Source organism: Mizuhopecten yessoensis, unplaced genomic scaffold (genome assembly GCF_002113885.1).
Source record: "Mizuhopecten yessoensis strain PY_sf001 unplaced genomic scaffold, ASM211388v2 scaffold7529, whole genome shotgun sequence".
In the NCBI taxonomy this organism is placed as follows: Eukaryota; Metazoa; Mollusca; class Bivalvia; order Pectinida; family Pectinidae; genus Mizuhopecten; species Mizuhopecten yessoensis.
Window position 1 is genome coordinate 429938 of NW_018407093.1, and position 19673 is coordinate 449610.

The following is a 19673-nucleotide window of genomic DNA, read 5'->3' on the forward strand; positions in this document are numbered from 1 at the left end:
CCTGTAATTGTAACAGCTAGCTAAGTCTGTATTACCCTATGTTCCCCGCCTGTATTTGTAACAGCTAGCTAAGTCTGTATTTCCCTATGTTCCCTGCCTGTATTTGTAGGAGCTAGCTAATTCTGTATTAGCCTATGTTCCCTGCCTGTATTTGTAGGAGCTAGCTAAGTCTGTATTACCCTATGTTCCCTGCCTGTATTTGTAACAGCTAGCTAAGTCTGTATTACCCTATGTTTTCTGCCTGTATTTGTAGGAGCTAGTTAAGTCTGTATTACCCTATGTTCACTGCCTGTATTACCCTATGTTTCCTGTGTGTATTACCCTATGTTCCCTGTCTGTATTTGTAGGATCTAGCTTAGTCTGTATTACCCTATGTTTCCTGCCTGTATTTGTATAAGCTAGCTAAGTCTCTATTACCCTATGTTCCCTGCCTGTATTTGTAACAGCTAGCTAAGTCTGTATTACCCTATGTTTTATGCCTGTATTTGTAGGAGCTAGTTAAGTCTGTATTACCCTAGGTTCCCTGCCTGTATTTGTAGGAGCTAGCTAAGAATGTATAACCATATGTTCCCTGCCTGTATTTGTAGGGGCTAGCTAAGACTGTATTACCCTATGTTCCCTGCCTGTATTAGTAGGAGCTAGCTAAGTCTGTATTACCCTATGTTACCTGCCTGTATATGTAGGAGCTAGCTAAGTCTGTATTTCCCTATGTTCCCTGCCTGTATATGTAGGAGCTAGCTAAGTCTGTATTCCCCTATGTTCCCTGCCTGTATATGTAGGAGCTAGCTAAGTCTGTATTTCCCTATGTTCCCTGCCTGTATATGTAGGAGCTAGCTAAGTCTGTATTTCCCTATGTTCCCTGCCTGTATATGTAGGAGCTAGCTAAGTCTGTATTACCCTATGTTCCCTCCCTGTATTTGTAGGAGCTAGCTAAGTCTGTATTCCCCTATGTTCCCTGCCTGTATTTGTAACAGCTAGCTAAGTCTGTATTTCCCTATGTTTTCTGCCTGTATTTGTAGGAGCTAGTTAAGTCTGTATTGCCTTATGTTCCCTGCCTGTATTTGTAGGAGCTAGCTAAGCCTGTATTACCCTATGTTCCCTGCCTGTATTTGTAACAGCTAGCTAAGTCTGTATTTCCCTATGTTTTCTGCCTGTATTTGTAGGAGCTAGTTAAGTCTGTATTACCCTAGGTTCCCTGCCTGTATTTGTAGGAGCTAGCTAAGAATGTATAACCATATGTTCCCTGCCTGTATTTGTAGTAGCTAGCTAAGTCTGTATTACCCTATGTTCCCTGCCTGTAATTGTAACAGCTAGCTAAGTCTGTATTACCCTATGTTTTATGCCTGTATTTGTAGGAGCTAGTTAAGTCTGTATTACCCTAGGTTCCCTGCCTGTATTTGTAGGAGCTAGCTAAGTCTGTATTACCCTATGTTCCCTGCCTGTATTTGTAGGAGCTAGCTAAGACTGTATAACCATATGTTCCCTGCCTGTATTTGTAGGAGCTAGCTAAGTCTGTATTACCCTATGTTCCCTGCCTGTATATGTAGGAGCTAGCTAAGTCTGTATTACCCTATGTTCCCTACCTGTATTTGTAGGAGCTAGCTAAGTCTGTATTAACCTATGTTTCCTGCCTGTATTTGTAGGAGCTAGTTAAGTCTGTATTACCTTATGTTCCCTGCCTGTATTTGTAGGAGCTAGTTAAGTCTGTATTGCCCTATATTCCCTGCCTGTATTTGTAGGAGCTAGTTAAGTCTGTATTACCTTATGTTCCCTGCCTGTATTTGTAGGAGCTAGTTAAGTCTGTATTCCCCTATGTTCCCTGCCTGTATTTGTAGGAGCTACCTAAGTCTGTATTACCCTATGTTCCCTGCCTGTATTTGTGGGAGCTAGCTAAGTCTGTGTTCCCCTATGTTCCCTGCCTGTATTGGTAGCAGCTAGCTAAGTCTGTATTACCCTATGTTCCCTGTCTGTATTTGTAGGAGCTAGTTAAGTCTGTATTACCTTATGTTCCCTGCCTGTATTTGTAGGAGCTAGTTAAGTCTGTATTACCTTATGTTCCCTGCCTGTATTTGTAGGAGCTAGTTAAGTCTGGATTATTGTATGTTCCCTGCCTCTAGCTAAGTCTGTATTGCCCTATGTTCCCTGCCTGTATTTGTAGGTGCGAGGTAAGTCTGTATTACCCTATGTTCCCTGCCTGTATATGTAGGAACTAGCTAAGTCTGTATTACCCTATGTTCCCTGCCTGTATATGTAGGAGCTAGCTAAGTCTGTATTTCCCTATGTTCCCTGCCTGTATTTGTAGGTGCTAGCTAAGTCTGTATTACCCTATGTTCCCTGTCTGTATTTGTAGGAGCTAGTTAAGTCTGTATTACCTTATGTTCCCTGCCTGTATTTGTAGGAGCTAGCTTAGTCTGTATTACCCTATGTTTCCTGCCTGTATTTGTAGGAGCTAGCTAAGTCTGGATTACCCTATGTTCCCTACCTGTATTTGTAGGAGCTAGCTAAGTCTGTATTAACCTATGTTTCCTGCCTGTATTTGTAGGAGCTAGCTAAGTCTGTTTTACCCTATGTTCCCTGCCTGTATTTGTAGGAGCTACCTAAGTCTGTATTACCCTATGTTCCCTGCCTGTATTACCCTATGTTCCCTGCCTGTATACCTTATGTTCCCTGCCTGTATTTGTAGGAGCTAGTTAAGTCTGGATTATTGTATGTTCCCTGCCTCTAGCTAAGTCTGTATTACCCTATGTTCCCTGCCTGTATATGTAGGAACTAGCTAAGTCTGTATTACCCTATGTTCCCTACCAGTATTTGTAGGAGCTAGCTAAGTCTGTATTAACCTATTTTTCCTGCCTGTATTTGTAGGAGCTAGCTAAGTCTGGATTACCCTATGTTCCCTACCTGTATTTGTAGGAGCTAGCTAAGTCTGTATTCCCCTATGTTTCCTGCCTGTATTTGTAGGAGCTAGCTAAGTCTGTATTACCCTATATTCCCTGCCTGTATTTGTAGGAGCTAGTTAAGTCTGGATTACTGTATGTTCCCTGCCTCTAGCTAAGTCTGTATTACCCTATGTTCCCTGCCTGTATTTGTAGGAGGTCTGTATTACTATTTATTATATGACTGGTGCTAATTCCCAGCCCTGATTGGAAGAGCGACGTCACGTGACGAGTCTGTAAATATGTTACAGACCTCGTTCTATAAATTAGAAAAGTGTTACAGACCTCGACCTATATATAGAAAAGTGTTACAGACCTCGACCTTTATATAGAAAAGTGTTACAAACCTCGACCTATATATAGAAAAGTGTTACAGACCTCGACCTATATATAGAAAAGTGTTACAGACCTCGACCTATATATAGAAAAGTGTTACAGATTGCTACTAAAAATAGACCCAGGTAATTTCCCAGCCAGGCTGTAGTTCTGTTACCAATTACACTACTGAATTCTATCTAATCAAATTCTGAACTACGTAAATATAAATGAGGTCGATTGTGTAAATGATATTTACTTGAAATTAAATATCACATGAATTGAATCTGAAATTGAATTTGTGTGTATGTTATTTTGTATAAGAAGTCCTTCACTCTGGGATTCCAAAAAACAGACCATGCCATCCATGTGCTTAAACCTTGAAATATGATTAATCTCATTGTAAAATGTCATATAATAAAACAATTGTGAACTTCAGTTTGGGTCTATCCCTGATTTACGGACCTGGTCTGAACAATCAGGGATAGACCTCACCTGAAGTCCATAATTGTATAATGTTTCCCTGCCTGTATTTGTAGTAGGTCTGTGTTACCCAATGTCTCTCTGACCGATTCCTGGTACATAGTATTATCTCAGGGCGTCCTGTTCATCACATAACAGGGAAATAATTGTTATGTTTCCCTCTTGGGCTGGAGTTTCCCCTGTGATATTTCTGTAGCTCTAAAATAATGAGTGAAAGGTATCCTCCCTGATTTAAGGAGACTAAAACAGACGACAACAAAGGCACATAAGCCTTAACATTTTGACTGTTGTTGCCCCTTTAAAATAATCTTGTTCCACCTGAGTTTTGCCCTAGAAGGACATGATTAATCTGAGGGAAACAAAGAATTGTATTTCCCTACCACAAGGGCGAGGGCAAGGGTAGGACGCCGGGCTCGTGAACCAAGGGTTGCGGGTTCGAGTCGCGGCACCGTGTTGTATCTTTGAGCAAGATACTTTACTCAGCATGTTCCAGTCTACTCCGCTGTAAATGAGAACGTGGTTGGGCAGTGCTAGAATAGTAGAATGCTAGCTGTGAGTGCCGAAATGGCAGCACCGGCTGTATGCTCCGCAGGGAATTGAGAAAGATATTGGCTGGTTGCAAATTTTAAGGCCCTATAACCATGATAATAATTTGTGAACCGCTTTGAGACGATCTACGAACTAGGTTGTGATAATAAAGCGGTATAGAAGAACCTCAAATTATTATTTATTATTTAATACAAAATTAATGTGATTTCCCTTACAGATTTGTTGCAGCCTAGCAAATCAACACAAAACAAACACTAAATGGACTAAGATCTTAAAAGTTATAAGGGACAATATTTTAGTAAAATCTTAACATTATTCATCTTTTGCCTTATAGTCTTGGGATATTCTTTGTTAAATAATTTAAAGCTGGATCATACTTACAGATGAAAGGAGCCATCTTAAGAACCAATGTCTACAGTCAGTCTTGCCCAATGGGGCCTCAAAATTTCAACCTAGTTTTCTCAAACTTCTACAGTCTATAGTAACTTAGCCTTTGTCTATGTAGCTATCCTAAAGACAACACTTGATGAAGCTCACTATTTACGTACTTGATTTAAACAAAATGACCTGAAGTATATACACACAAAGAAACAGCATAGCCCTGGTAAGCCTACAACCCATTGACAATGATAATTTGAAGTGTATCAAATCATGACCACAAGCTATGTGATTGCTGTAATACCAAACTTGTGGTATATTAGTTTGCAATTTCTTTTATTTTCAGCAACAGGAGAAGCATGTTAGTACATTAAATGTAAACCTTCTACTGTGACTTTGGTCAGGACTCGTGAGTGACACAGGTGTAATGGGCTCTTGTTTGACACTTCCTGTTGCTGTATAACCCTCCAGACTGATCCAATCAAGCTCCGCTATACACTCTGCCACATTCTCTCAGAACAGTAGATATTTTAGTATTCTGACAGACAGTATGAAAAACATGGTACTAAATCCTGCCAAAAAAACAGCATAACGGAGAGGAGAATGTTCCCTCGTCATCTCACATCTAATTACAGGGTTATCAATACACAGCAGCACAGCCAATTACCGTAAGATTTTCTGTCGCCCTCCTCCGTGCCAAGTTATCTCCCCTTTACGATCGTGTAATTGGAACCCTGTTCCATGATGAGCAGACAGTCACGTTTTGCAGCATTTCTTGTGATTTATATAGATACAAATTATACAAACCATGAATCATTATAGCGCCGTACTGTTGTAAACTCCCGAGTGCTTACTAAGTTTGCTGCCTCGGTTTGAGTCAACATAGTAGATGAAGTTATTGGCCTAGCATTGAAATATTGACGCAATATGATGGTGGATCATGATATCACACAAAATGTAGACCCCAGGAACAGTCCAGGTAGAGGAATTGTGTTGTTAGAAAAATGTGATGGAGGAATAGTGTCTGAAATCAAGAAAAAAAATCCAACACTCTATGGAAGATCAAATTCGTAACAAACGAGACTGTTCTAAATATTACTCCTGCCGTTTATAATCCAATCATGATACCAGAAATTAACATGTGAAAATAATAACATATGTTCGCATTCCATTTGTCTGTCAGTTCACTTCTTACCAGTTAATAAGCTGACCTAACACAATAAAAATTCAGTAGATTTGTTCTATTAAATCGTTATAATTTGCGAGTTAGCAGTTAATTCGAGCTAATAGATCCATCATTCAGAACTTCGGAGTTAACAGAGTGGCCTAACACAAATTCAGTAGATTTGTTCGGTTAACTTCTAATTCTGTTGTAAGTTGGGAGTTAATTTCAAGTTATCATTATGTACGTGTACTTAGCAGCTTTATCCAGCTTGTATACTCTGTCACCTGTAATTGCCAAATTTTGTATGTAAGTACCTTTTTGGGATGGCAAAGTGTTTGGTAAAGATATCAGTTCTTGTGCCCCTCTATTTACGGAGTTATAACCCTTTGTTCATTGTTGACTAAAATTTGGTGGGGGCCGACTATGGATTGCTCAAATTCTTCTGCCTTGTAAGGAAAGCTGGTATTATCAGGAGAAAGAGATATAGCCATCTTTTACGATGTCATAATTTTCATGGATATTTTTTCCAAAATGAAGGATGTTTGTCAATAATTTGAGAGAACTAGTGCCCCGTGGGAACTTGATTGAGATTTGTAGTGGTTAATTGTTTATTGCTACCAATCAATCAATGATTGAAATTGATTATCACACATTTCATTTGTCATGATATTTCGTTAATTAGTATAAATGCTTCCCATCAATGAGTTTATAATTTCCTATCATTTATAAAATACTGTTCTCGTAGAGAACCGTACAAGTTAGCCACGATAAAGTGAGTATGTCATTGTCACAGCGCTACACACAGTGGGACATTTTCTCTGCTCCACGTTTCTCGTCTTACGTTCTGCTAAATGAGTCAATGAATTTTTCAGGAGTTTCTGATTTATTGGAAACAGAGATTTGCTGTGAATTTTCTGTTTAGAAGTGACACAATCACTCCCTGCTGGAGGAGCAACAATTTGCTTTACAATTAAAAATTCAGAGTTTTGTACCGTCAAAAATCTGGTCACATCTTTATAATCTAAATATAGAACTTTACAAGGAAACAATTATTATCATTACCTACGTTACGTATCTACATCTCGTTTTGTTTTCACCTGAATCCCGATGTCAAATGTGGAATTCCTTACCTACAGTAAATAACAAATTAGTGAGACTTTGTGAGGTAGTAAAGCTTACATCATTGATTCTGTCTGTGTGTTGACAACACTACAGAATCGACAGGCGTAGCTGTGTTTGTATAGATGCTACAGGTCATACTCAAATTATCTTGTTTTCCACTTTCTTTCCCGCCTTGAGTTTAACGTCTGATATAAATCTGTAATTTTTAGAGTAATCTAGTCATGGACATTATTTCATGAGAAAAAATTGTCCCAAGAAAATGGCTGTTTGGTGTTATAATGACACGTGGATGTGCATCAGATGGTATTCCTACCAAACACTCCACAGATAATGAACGTCTGATGTTCCAAAGACATATTGGTTATTTTGTTGTCCAATAAGTAAGGTTTCAAATGATGATAATGGTGTGTGTTCCTTGATGAAAAAGAACAAATTTTTCGCTTCGTAAAATGATCCCGTTGTGACTCTTTGAACTGATCGGGGTTGGAATCTTTGATGTTAATTCATCAGTGGTAGGACGCCGGGACCATCAGTGGTAGGACGCCGGGACTATCAGTGGAAGGACGCCGGGACTATCAGTGGTAGGACGCCAGGACCATCAGTGGTAGGACGCCTGGACCATCAGTGGTAGGACGCCGGGACCATCAGTGGTAGGACGCCGGGACTATCAGTGGTAGGACGCCTGGACTATCAGTGGTAGGACGCCAGGACTATCAGTGGTAGAACGCCGGGACCGTCAGTGGTAGGACGCCGGGACCATCAGTGGTAGGACGCTGGGACCATCAGTGGTAGGACACCGGGACCATCAGTGGTTCTGAACAGAATTTATTCTGTGTATCTATGTGTGGATATTTTTTGTGTAAATTTCTGCACTTATAAGCACCATCTTGTAAAACTGTCTCTACACCATCCTGTAAAACTGTCTCTACACCATCCTGTGAAACTGTCTCTACACCATCTTGTAAACGTCGTTATCCAAGTCCAGTATCATACATACCGAGCAAACCATACAAACAGAACAGTCGTCTTGGCTATTCATGACAATTCATTAGGCCCTGTTTATGTTTATTGGATATACTGATTGACATTGACCTTTTATTAAGCCCTGTTCATATGTATTAAATCATTCTAGTTGACATGACCATTAATTAGCCCCCTACCTGTATAATGAAGTATTTTATTTGACATAACCTTTCGCTAGGCCCTGTATGTGTATATTGGAGTATTATAGTTGACAGGACATTTCCCTAGGCCCTGTACATGTATATTGCAGTATTATAGTTGACATGACCTTTCCTTAAGCCCTGTATATATATAAATATAAACTTCATTTATTTTACAACAATCATGAAACAAATTACTTCAGCTTATAATCATCACTCTTGTTGGCTCGGATGTTAGTGCGGGGGTCTTAATGTGGGAGGAAACCAGAGTACCCGGAGAAAACCTACATAGTGGCAGGTTACCCCTTACCTTTTTATGTCCGATGGGGGAATCGAACCCCAGGCTGTCTTGGTGAAAGGCAAGTGTGCTATCCACTACAGCATCCAACTACCCTATGAATTAGGCCCTGTACATGTTTATTGAAGTACCTTTACACCCCAGTATATGTACATTAATAGAGTATTCTAGTTTATAAGACCTCTCATTAGGCCCTTGCATGTATATTGAAGTATTCTAGATGGTATGACCTTTCATAAGGCCCCAGTACAGTTATATTGAAGTGTCCTAATTAGGCCCTGTTTATGTAAAAATGGATTAATTGATGTGACGTCTATTAGGCCCCATCATGTATCTAAAATATGCTTGTGAAATTGGATAATTGAAGATTGATTAAAGAAGTATTGCCTATTAAGTAAGCCTTAGTGTACAGATGTGTGTGATGTGTTTTGGCCAGCTGTATAGGTATACATGTGTAGTACAGCTGTAACGAAGCTACAGATGCTGGCTCCGAGTGATCATCTCAGCTGGAACTGTCTGTGTCTCTGTTACTCCTGGTAGGACTTACGCCTCAGTAACTAGTGCTGCGTATACAACTGTGTAGGCAATATTCCTGGAGATTGGTAGAACTCAATCCTGGAGAACGGTAGAACTCAATCCTGGAGATTGGTAGAACTCAATCCTGGAGAACGGTAGGCCTCAATCCTGGAGATTGGTAGAACTCAATCCGGGAGAACGGTAGGACTCAATCCTGGAGATTGGTAGAACTCAATCCTGGAAAACGATAGGACTCAATCCTGGAGATTGGTAGAACTCAATCCAAGAGAATGATAGGACTCAATCCTGGAGATTGGTAGAACTCAATCCTGGAGAACGGTAGGACTCAATCCTGGAGATTGGTAGAACTCAATCCTGGAGAATGATAAGACTCAATCCTGGAGATTGGTAGGACTCAATCCTGAAGAACCTTTGGACTGACAATCCTGGAGAATTGTCTTAGGACTCAGTCCTGGAGAATCATAGGACTCTGTCCTGGAGAACGGTAGGACTCAATCCTGAAGAATCGTAGGACTGACAATCCTGGAGAATTGTAGGACTCAGTCCTGGAGATTGGTAGGACTCAATCCCTGGAGAATCATTGGACTCAGTCCTGAAGAACGGTAGGACTCGGTCCTGGAGAACTGTAGGACTCAGTCCTGGAGAACTGTAAGACTCAGTCCTGGAGAACGGTAGGATTCAGTCCTGGATAATCTTAGGACTCGGTTTTCGATCACCAATCTACTACTTGTAACATATAGACTGTCCAATAAGGTCGAAAGGTCACCGAATGTCTTTGGAAATATTCCATACAAAACACAGTACTCTATTTGGAAGATCTTACCAAACTATCAGATGAGACGTTTATTGTTTACATACAAATGAAGTACTCGGTAAAGTAATTCATTGTGATTGTTATCGTTACATTTTTCGGAACTGCTGAATACTGAATTCTATGGTACATTACTGCCTCCCTGATTGTGTAACACATTTATATCTTACTTCTACATAACCTGCTGATGTTTTTATCCTCAAAGAAAGTTGACCATGCACGTAAAGTTGATGTGAATCACCATTTATAGAAAGGATTAAATTAGATTAACGCAATCAAGCTAACCATACTTTGTGTGTTTCCGAGGTGTTTTTCAAGTGGTCCCTACTACAGGCCTCTGAAGGACCGGTACCAAACTGTCTCAGTATTGCTGTTGGCATGGAAACACAACTGTGGAGTTAAACATGTTGGCTGTGAGACCAGATAATCAGTTTCATTAAAATGTTTGTAATGACAAGTTTTCACAAGAACAATTATAAGCAAGATTTCTCTGCCTGTATCTGAAGTGCAAATTTATGCTGTAATTAAACAAGACCTTCATGCTTTCTCCTCATTGGAATTTATAACTGGAACAATTTCAGAGTAATCATTCAATGATAAAGGATAATGTATTGATGAGATTTGTACAGCTTTTCATTTAAAAAACTTCATTATAATACCACCTTTGTGTCTCAGAAGGACGTGTACAGCTACCATCTTGACAAGGTACCGACTCTCGGTGATCTGGAACTACATATTTTTGCTGTGTAAAAAAAATACACTGACCAATCACCATTTACTAGAAACACTAAAACATTGCTGTGACATAAAACGGACGTCAAGACATTAGTCGCCCTGAGTGTTGAAGACGCGTACACGTTTCTAGTTCTTTACAGATTAGAGAATTGTCTGGTAGAAACATATCGTAGGGACAGGTTTAATTATCATTACCACACATCAGTACAGAGACAGTGAATACAAGGCTCACTGTGTGATCGGTGCCGAGGTTTGTGGGTGTACGACGCCTTTGGTGTATTTCTAACATTGTGGAGAACACGGCCCTCCTACAGGCTACCAGGAACATTATTAGCCTTCTCATCATTACGGCTAGAAATTAAAAAATAACTACCAGGAGTGTGGAACTATTCGAGGAGATTTGACCATACCTGTGCTAAAATATCTTCTGTCCATCTTTCGGAACACGCTCCACATGAACATTTGGATATCTGTTATAGGCTCTGAAGGATTTCTGAAGGAACAGCAGTGTCATCTTTCTGTTGTGGGCGTCTTCAAAGGAAGGTATAACTCTAAAGTAATCCCACAAACTTCATTTTCTAACGGTTATCAACCTTGCCGTGTCCAAATTGTAATAACACACAAGATATAAACTGTTGAATCCGTCTCTATCTAGATTGACACCGTGATAACTAGGAGATGAAGTATGTGATAAAGACAAGTTTCATGTTTTGAGAATTACCCCATGTAGAGAATTGGTTTGAGTTGCTGGTCAACAATCCAAGATTCCTGTACAGAAGAACTGTAGAAGTGTTGTACTATAATGACCTTGGTTTTGAAGAACATGCAGTGTGACAGAAATTCAAATAATTTGTTAAGTTTAGGTCCAATCCAAGATGAAAGATGAGGAAAAAAAGATGTATTTATCGTTAAAACCATAATTCCACAGGTGGTTTATAGAAATACACACGCTACTCTCCTACAGGAAACATCATCAGTGAAGAAGCAGACGGACAGATACAGCGGACAGATATAGCCAAATGGGAGGATAATTAGCTGTTCTTGGGCAGATGTGTGGAGGGATCTCCCTAAATCTGTTTATTTTGGAGACTTTTTCAGAATGGACCCACCTCCGAGCCTGCAGACCTGGACTGTACATGTTTATAAGGATTCTACAGCACTGTAGTACATCAACATAAGGCGTTTAAAACCACGGTCAGTTCTGTGGCCATTATACCTGTAAATTACAGATCTGGATTATAGATTCAGGCTACCTTTGTACCAAGATATCTTATACAGCTGGTCTTTGTACATCCCTGGTCATACAGATTCTCCCCAACTGACCAGTTGTAAGAGTCTGTTGGTTATAAAGCTTGACCACTACCTGTAAACGTTTTGGTCTTGAATCTTGACCAGTACCTGTGGGACTCTTCATTAAGAGCTTGACCAATCAGTTGGTCAATTAGAGTTCCTATGTAAAAGATGTGACCATGGATATGATTGAAGCTAACCTGATAGAAATGTCTTAATATCTTTGTGACAAATGTATATGCACAATTCCCCAAAAGATTGTACGAAGAAGTTTGTTAACTTTTCGACGGGATCACCTTTGCTTCTATCCCGTGGATTACTATATAATGACATGAGATAGATTGTGGATTACTCTGTGTGTGGATTTCTGTGGAACAAACTGACAATGGACAGCCAGAAGTTCCAGGTGACTGCTCAGGCAGAAATGTCGCCCAGTCCCGTCCTGCCTGTCAAAAGTAGGTATCAGTTATATAAGTCAATCCCCTACCAACTTCCTCTAAGTCTCCATACTCCCTGACTTAATACCCCAGCATCCCATCCATCTCTGTAACCTTTCCTTCCTTACAGAATCCCCCCTCACCCACCCCTCCCAAACCTGTATCTGCAGTGTTATCATTCCTATTTCTTACTCTTTGACAATTTGCCAACTTGGTGTTCAAGCTTGACATAACACTGCTCCAACAGTGACAGAATTCTCTTGAAAACTAATTATATGGTCATCAAACATGTAAACAATAGAGTCTTGATTATCAAGATTTCTCAGCGCTGATATCGGGTGGTGCTAGACCTACCTCGGTCAGGTGGTGCTAGACCTACCTCAGTCGGGTGGTGCTGGACCTACCTCAGTCGAATGGTGCTAGACCTACCTCGGTCGGATGGTGCTAGACCTCCCCCGGTCGGGTGGTTTTAGACCTTCCTCGGTCGAGTGGTGGGGGACCTACCTCGGTCTGGTGGTGCTTGACCTACCTCAGTCGAATGGTGCTAGACCTTCCTCGGTCGGGTGATGCGTAACCTTCCCCGGTAGGGTGGTGTTAGACCTACCTCGGTCTGGTGGTGCTGGACCTACCTCGGTCGGGTGGTGCTGGACCTACCTCGGTCGGGTGATGCTTAACCTACCCCGGTAGGGTGGTTTTAGACCTACCTCGGTCGGGTGGTGGTGGACCTACCTCGGTCGGGTGGTGGTGGACCTCCCTCGGTCGGGTGGTGGTGGACCTACCTCGGTCGGGAGGGGGTGGACCTACCTCGGTCGGGTGGTGGTGGACCTACCTCAGTCGAATGGTGCTAGACCTACCTCGGTCGGATGGTGCTAGACCTACCTCGGTCGGGTGGTGGTGGACCTCCCTCAGTCGAATGGTGCTAGACCTACCTCGGTCGGGTGGTGCTGGACCTACCTCGGTCGGGTGGTGCTAGACCTTCCTCGGTCAGGTGGTGCTGGACCTACCTCAGTCGGTGGTGCTGGACCTACCTTGGTCAGGTGGTGCTAATTACCTGGGAATTATAAGGACATGTCCTTTGATGATAAACAAGCAGCAGATGTTGGGCTGCCCTATAAAACCATGTTTTTGTATTCTTTCATACTCCTTACAGACTGAGGATGTAGGTACATTTCAGGTCAGCTTTGTCCCACACTGATCACTAAGCTGTAAATGTTAATTGGAATTTGTTACTAGAGATTGTGTACCTAAGAATGAAGATCGATAACTAACTGCAATTTAGTTCACAACAGGGGATAAAGGAAAGACATTCAACAAGGTAGACAACACACAGAACCATTATCTTTCAACAGAGGAGACAACACACACACACAAATATTATCATTCATAAGGCAAGACAGCATTCCAAATGAAGAGTATTGTTCAAGAGTTTAACACCCAAACAGAAATATCCAAAGCATATATAGCTCAACAGACAACACACAGAAATGTGAATATTCAACAGGGGAGACAACACACAGAAATGAGAATTTAACAGGGGAGACAACTCACTGAAATGAGAATTTAACAGGGGAGACAACTCACTGAAATGAGAATTTAACAGGGGAGACAACTCACTGAAATGAGAATTTAACAGGGGAGACAACTCACTGAAATGAGAATTTAACAGGGGAGACAACACACAGAAATGTGTATATTTAACAGGGGAGACAAGTTACTGAAATGTGAATTTTCAACATATTAGACAACAACAAAAAAATCTGAAAACTAAATTTTCAATGGGAGTAGATTGGGAGATTGGGGTGTATCCAAAAAGTATATTTCGGCAGTTACATCACTGTTTAAACGAAAAATGAAAGTCTTTATGGTACTGTAGTAGTTAGTGGTTACAAACAATAAAGAACAAAGTTAATTAATTGATCAATTAACGTTTATTAATCAAACAATATCAGAAACAACAATGCTCAGAAAATATCTTAATTATCAACCAAGGGAGAGAAAAAACAAAGAGTATATGTTTACTGTGATATCAAACAAGGGAAAGAAAACAAAGAGTATATGTTAACTGTGATATCAAAATAATTGCATATTTCATCAGACATTTCCAATGCCTGAGTTAGTCAGACAGTTGTCTCTGAGGTAAAGAGATAGTTCCATTTTAATTACATTCATGGTTGCCAGACAACCTAAGGGTGACATAACTACAAACACATTGATGAGCTGGAGTGTTTTACTATAAGACACGCGTGTGTTAAGTGTTAGTTCCTAGGACTGACTCATGAATTAACTCTAGTACAGTAATAAATTAGGAAAGGGCAGATGTCCTTATTTTCTTAAAAAACTTTAAAACGTTTTTTGAACATATGGAAAAATAAAGCATGTACAATTGCACATTTTATGAATACCAGAAAAATGAAAAATAAAAAATACAGTTTTGCCCTCACTCTGAATTTGTGATCTATTTTGATAAAAAAAAAAGTTGTATCACACATGTTGCTCTAAAACATTATGTGATGGTGATATTAAACTGCATAGCAGCCCAAATAAATGTCATTATAGCATGTGTTTGTGTAGTAAGGCTGATATGTAGACATGTTCACCTGAACAACTACTTCTATCTTTAAACTGTTACAGCTGTGTGAGAATTTCTCAGTTTAACTCATTCGTCCCTGAAATTTCATGATGATCCGTTCCAACCTTTGAATTGGATGAGTCCATTATGGTCTTCAGGGGTGAATGAGCTAAATTAATCATGTGTTACAGTGTATACTAATGTAGTTCCATGTATGACAGCACAGTATTTTCTGAGATATTTTATTTTTGTGCATTATTAATTCCTAGTTTTTATGTGTTATATGATTTTAAGGGCTCTTGTAGGTCCAGCATCATGCTGAGGCATTTGCTTCTCAACTTAAATGTGTTTTTCTCAGACATGGTAGATAATCTGAAAATGCATCATACAGCACATCTGTACACATTTGCTTCACACACATACAACACACATGGATAAATAGCTTATCAGACCAGCAGGGGAGATAAATCTTAAACATATATCTTTATCCGAAACAGGGGCTGTAGAGGTCACATCTCCTCAGAGAACCTGTTTGACCTCTTCTGCACCCTTCCAGTTACTGACCTACTAGTATTCCCCTCAAGTTACTGACGTGACCTGTTGGGAGGGATCTGTGCTACAGCTAATCCTATAACTTTTTACCAATCTATGTACACCTAGAATGTTTTAATTATCAGATTGATGATGTCTGGAAGATTCCTGAATTTCTGAACCTCCTGTTTCTTACATTTAAATGGTTCTGTACTTATTATAATAAATACTTCCCCTGGTTTTACAAACATTCTTTAAATTCTTCTTTTACTTCAGCAATAGTTTATAAAAGAAATTTAATTGAAGAAAAACCTCTAAGCTAAGTTGTTACGTATAAACTGGGACCTGATTATCTAATTATTGAAGATAACAGGTAGATACAGAAATGTATTAATTACCTGCCTCATCATGGTAACCCCCTCCAGGCTCAGTACCGACCTATCTGCCTCATCTTAGTAACCCCCTCCAGGCTCAGTACCGACCTGTCTGCCTCATCTTAGTAACCCCTCCAGGCTCAGTAGCAACCTGTCTGCCTCATCTTGGTAACCCCATCCAGGCTAAGTACCAGCCTGTCTGCCTCACCTTGGTAACCCCATCCAGGCTCAGTACCAACCTGTCTGCCTCATCTTGGTAGCCCCCTCCAGACTCAGTACCAACCTGTCTGCCTCACCTTGGTAACCCCATCCAGGCTCAGTAGCAACCTGTCTGCCTCATCTTGGTTACCCCCTCCAAACTCAGTAGCAACCTGTCTGCCTCATCTTGGTAACCCCATCCAGGCTAAGTCCCAGCCTGTCTGCCTCACCTTGGTAACCCCATCCAGGCTCAGTACCAACCTGTCTGCCTCATCTTGGTAGCCCCCTCCAGGCTCAGTACCAACCTGTCTGCCTCACCTTGGTAACCCCATCCAGGCTCAGTACCGACCTGCCTGCCTCACCTTGGTAACCCCCTCCAGACTCAGTACCCACCTGCCTGCCTCATCTCAGTAACCCCCTCCAGGCACAGTACAAACCTGTCTGCCTCACCTAAAAGTACTGACCTGTCTGCCTCACCTTGGTCCCCCCTCCATGCTCAGTACCGACCTGTCTGCCTCAACTTTTTAACCCCCTCCAGGCTCAGTACCAACCTGCCTGCCTCACCTTGGTTACCCCCTCCAGGCTAAGTACTGACCTGCCTGCCTCACCTTGGTAACCCCCTCCAGGCTCAGTACCGACCTGCCTGCCTCACCTTGGTAACCCCTCCAGGCTAAGTACCCACCTGCCTGCCTCACCTTGGTAACCCCCTCCAGGCTCAGTACATACCTATCTGTCTCACCTTGGTACCCCCCTCCAGGCTCAGTACCGACCTGCCTGCCTCACCTTGATAACCCCCTCCAGGTTATAAGTACCAACCTGCTTGTCTCACCTTAGTAACCCCTTCCAAGCTCAGAACCAACCTGCCTGCCTCTCCTTGGTAACCCCCTACAGGCTCAGTACTGACCTGTCTGCCTCACCTTGGTACCCCCCTCCAGGCTTAGTAACGACCTGCCTGCCTCACCTTGGTAACCCCCTCCAGGCTATAAGTACCGACCTGCTTGTCTTTCCTTAGTAACCCCTTCCAGGCTCAGTACCGACCTGCCTGCTGTTGTAAAAGAGATGGTTGTAGGCTTGCTGTGTGTTAACAGAAAAAGGTGGAAAACATATCATGAGCTATTCCCATCTTTATTGGTTGGAAAAAACATTGTAGTACTCTGTTAGTTTTGGCACAATTTTGCACAACCCACATTCTTAAAGATATATAGAGTAGCATGGGAAAATGCTTGGGAAACAAGAATGAGGACTACTATGTTTCTCAAAGGTTTCAGTTTCATTATTGTCATAATGTACTGTACTGTATTAATTTGGATTTAATATTGTGTTCCTGGTTTTGTTCCTAAGAATAATTTTAGAACATTCATCATACCCTACTTTAAAATCAGACGCTGAAGTTTAAAAAGGAATACAGTTGATATTTTTTCTGTTCGGTTGTCAAAACAGCTAACTAATTAAGAGGTATGTTGAGTTTCACAACAGAGATGTTAATTAGTTGATGTGATAAAATGGTTCTGAATTTTGATAACATATTTCATTCCTACCTACAGACTTATAATTGGTTTAAACATATTTTTATTGCCTTGAAAATGACAAAAAGGATTGGGCACAAGTTCGTACAACTTAATTAAGCCCTCTCCTAACTTAAATACATTTACGTACATCATAGCTGTCTTTACATGTACATTTTTTTTTTTTTTAATTTAAGTTGAATTAACAAAATAGGTTGTTGACGACTGTTTCTCTGTACCCCGACCTACTCATAGAGTAGCTTATAATTCATAAACAGATGTGTGATAGAGAGTCCTTCCCCATTGTTTTGCTTCCACTTAGTTGGGGGGTATATTCACTTTGTCAGTGCGTCCATATGTATACGGACCAAAATCAAGATATAATGAGCTCAACTAATTGTGAGTTAGAGTTAGACTAAATTGATGACTTTGAATTAACTAGTCCACGCTTAAAGGCGGTTGTATTAATTTGTCCAAAATGAGGAGTTAGTCAATATGGATTTATGAGTTTAAAAATTTGCCCACTCAGTATTATGAGTTAAAAAAGAAAACATGTTTAGACCATATGGACAGAACACTGTTACAAACATTTACTTGTTGGTTGAGTTTTTCTGACGAATTTTCAAAGCTCACTGACTACCCCCTTAAAAAGCATTCTGAAAATACCAAATTATGAGCCTATAACTCTGAAGTCATGGACAGACCACAATTTTAACTCCCAGATCCTGAAGTATAGCACGGTCATGGCGTACATGATTTATCATGAATCCCTCAACACATTTAGTTTATATTTACACAATTATGGTAATATCAAGTTCTTCATCTTGTTAGATTTAGGTGGTCATCAGTTAAGGTTAAAAGGTCAAAGGTCATGGGCAAATGGTACAATTATAGATCAGACAGGGTTTAACGACTTGATCAGGTAGGACAGAGATGGCTAAAGTCGAAGTTTCTGTATTGGAATCCTAGTCTGGACATGGCATTTCCCTTACTTGTAACACTCAATGTATAATAACATTTAACTTTGTGTTTGCAGTAGCACATTTGCTAATTAACATGGTTCGCACAGGTCTTGAAAAACCCTTGAAAAATCAAAAGTTTGTATGAACCATGATTAATGTACACAAGTATATAAAACAATTATAGTGAATACTATTTAACATAAAGAATATTATACACTTCGTATAAGATGTACTTCAATAGTTATATCTACTGAAGTATGGATGTTGATATAGGTGATAGCTGTGTGTGTTGCTCCAAGGTTTGGCAGGTTGGGCCTGTTTTCATTGTACCTATATATAGCTGTGTGTTTGTACTGTACAGACCCTATGGGGTCCTGATACAGACTTGTATTTTGATTACATCATCAACAGGAGGTGATGCGCTCCGTGATTATATCTTATGTCAAATTCCCACCTCTGATGTGATGGGCTTCACAGTATTAAGTTGTCTGTCTGTGATGTGATAGGCTATAGAGTATTTAGTTTTCTGTGGTGGGACATTAAATTGAGACGGTGCAGCAGTAATTTGGAATGTACCAGTACATCAAGATAGAAATTCCTGTGATAGATCACTTTCTGTAATTTTGATTAAAACATAATGTGATACTCTACGTATCAATTATGTTTAACGTCCTTTGGCAAGGTGATAAAACCCAATCTTTATTACTTTATTTATCATTAATAGTTAAGCGTCACAGGCTGGCCCAGTAGATCTGGCATTGCTTCTTTGATTTATTTTGAGTCCCTGTCAGGTTGTACCATTTGCTTTACATGTGAAATGAATAATTTAGTGGCAATGATTGTACTGACCTGGATATAAAACTGTTGTAAAAGATGATGATATTATTAAAGGGATTTAGACTTGGCAATAGTGATAATGTTGGGAAGTGAGATCTGATAACAGTCCAGCAAGTTTAATGTTACCAAACAGAATGTGATTATACTCCTGTATGTAAGGTATTTTTTGAGGGTTGGAAAAGCTTCCCAGGGGAAAAAAAGGTACATTTGAGGTACATTTTTTGGGGTACCTAAGGCATGCCTTAGGTATATCTAAGGCATGCCTTAGGTACATTTTAGGTAGGGAAGAAAAAGAGGACAGAATAGGAGGGGTTAAAACCTGTTCAATATAGGTACATTTTAGGCACATTTTAGGCACAATTAAGGCATGCCTAAAATGTGCCTTTTTTATACCTCTGACTGAGGTATACCTAAAATGTGCCTAATTTGTACCTCTGACTGAGGTACGTATACCTTAAATGTGCCTAAATCATACCTCAGT

The 19673-nt window shown here is 40.3% G+C and overlaps 1 protein-coding gene across 7 annotated transcripts in view; it reads left to right on the top strand.

The window, feature by feature from the left end:
• LOC110453881 (pleckstrin homology-like domain family B member 2) overlaps positions 1-19673 on the top strand; it is a 226074-nt gene that overhangs the window by 50112 nt on the left and 156289 nt on the right. Inside the window, exon 1 of one of the 7 annotated variants that reach the window (XM_021503080.1) lies at positions 10571-12234. The exons of the other annotated variants lie outside the window; for them this stretch is intronic. Within the exon in view, the coding sequence (XP_021358755.1) occupies positions 12165-12234 (70 nt within the window). The 5' untranslated portion in view covers positions 10571-12164. Of the gene's footprint in view, positions 1-10570; positions 12235-19673 lie in introns of those variants that run through there. 7 annotated transcript variants of the gene reach the window in all.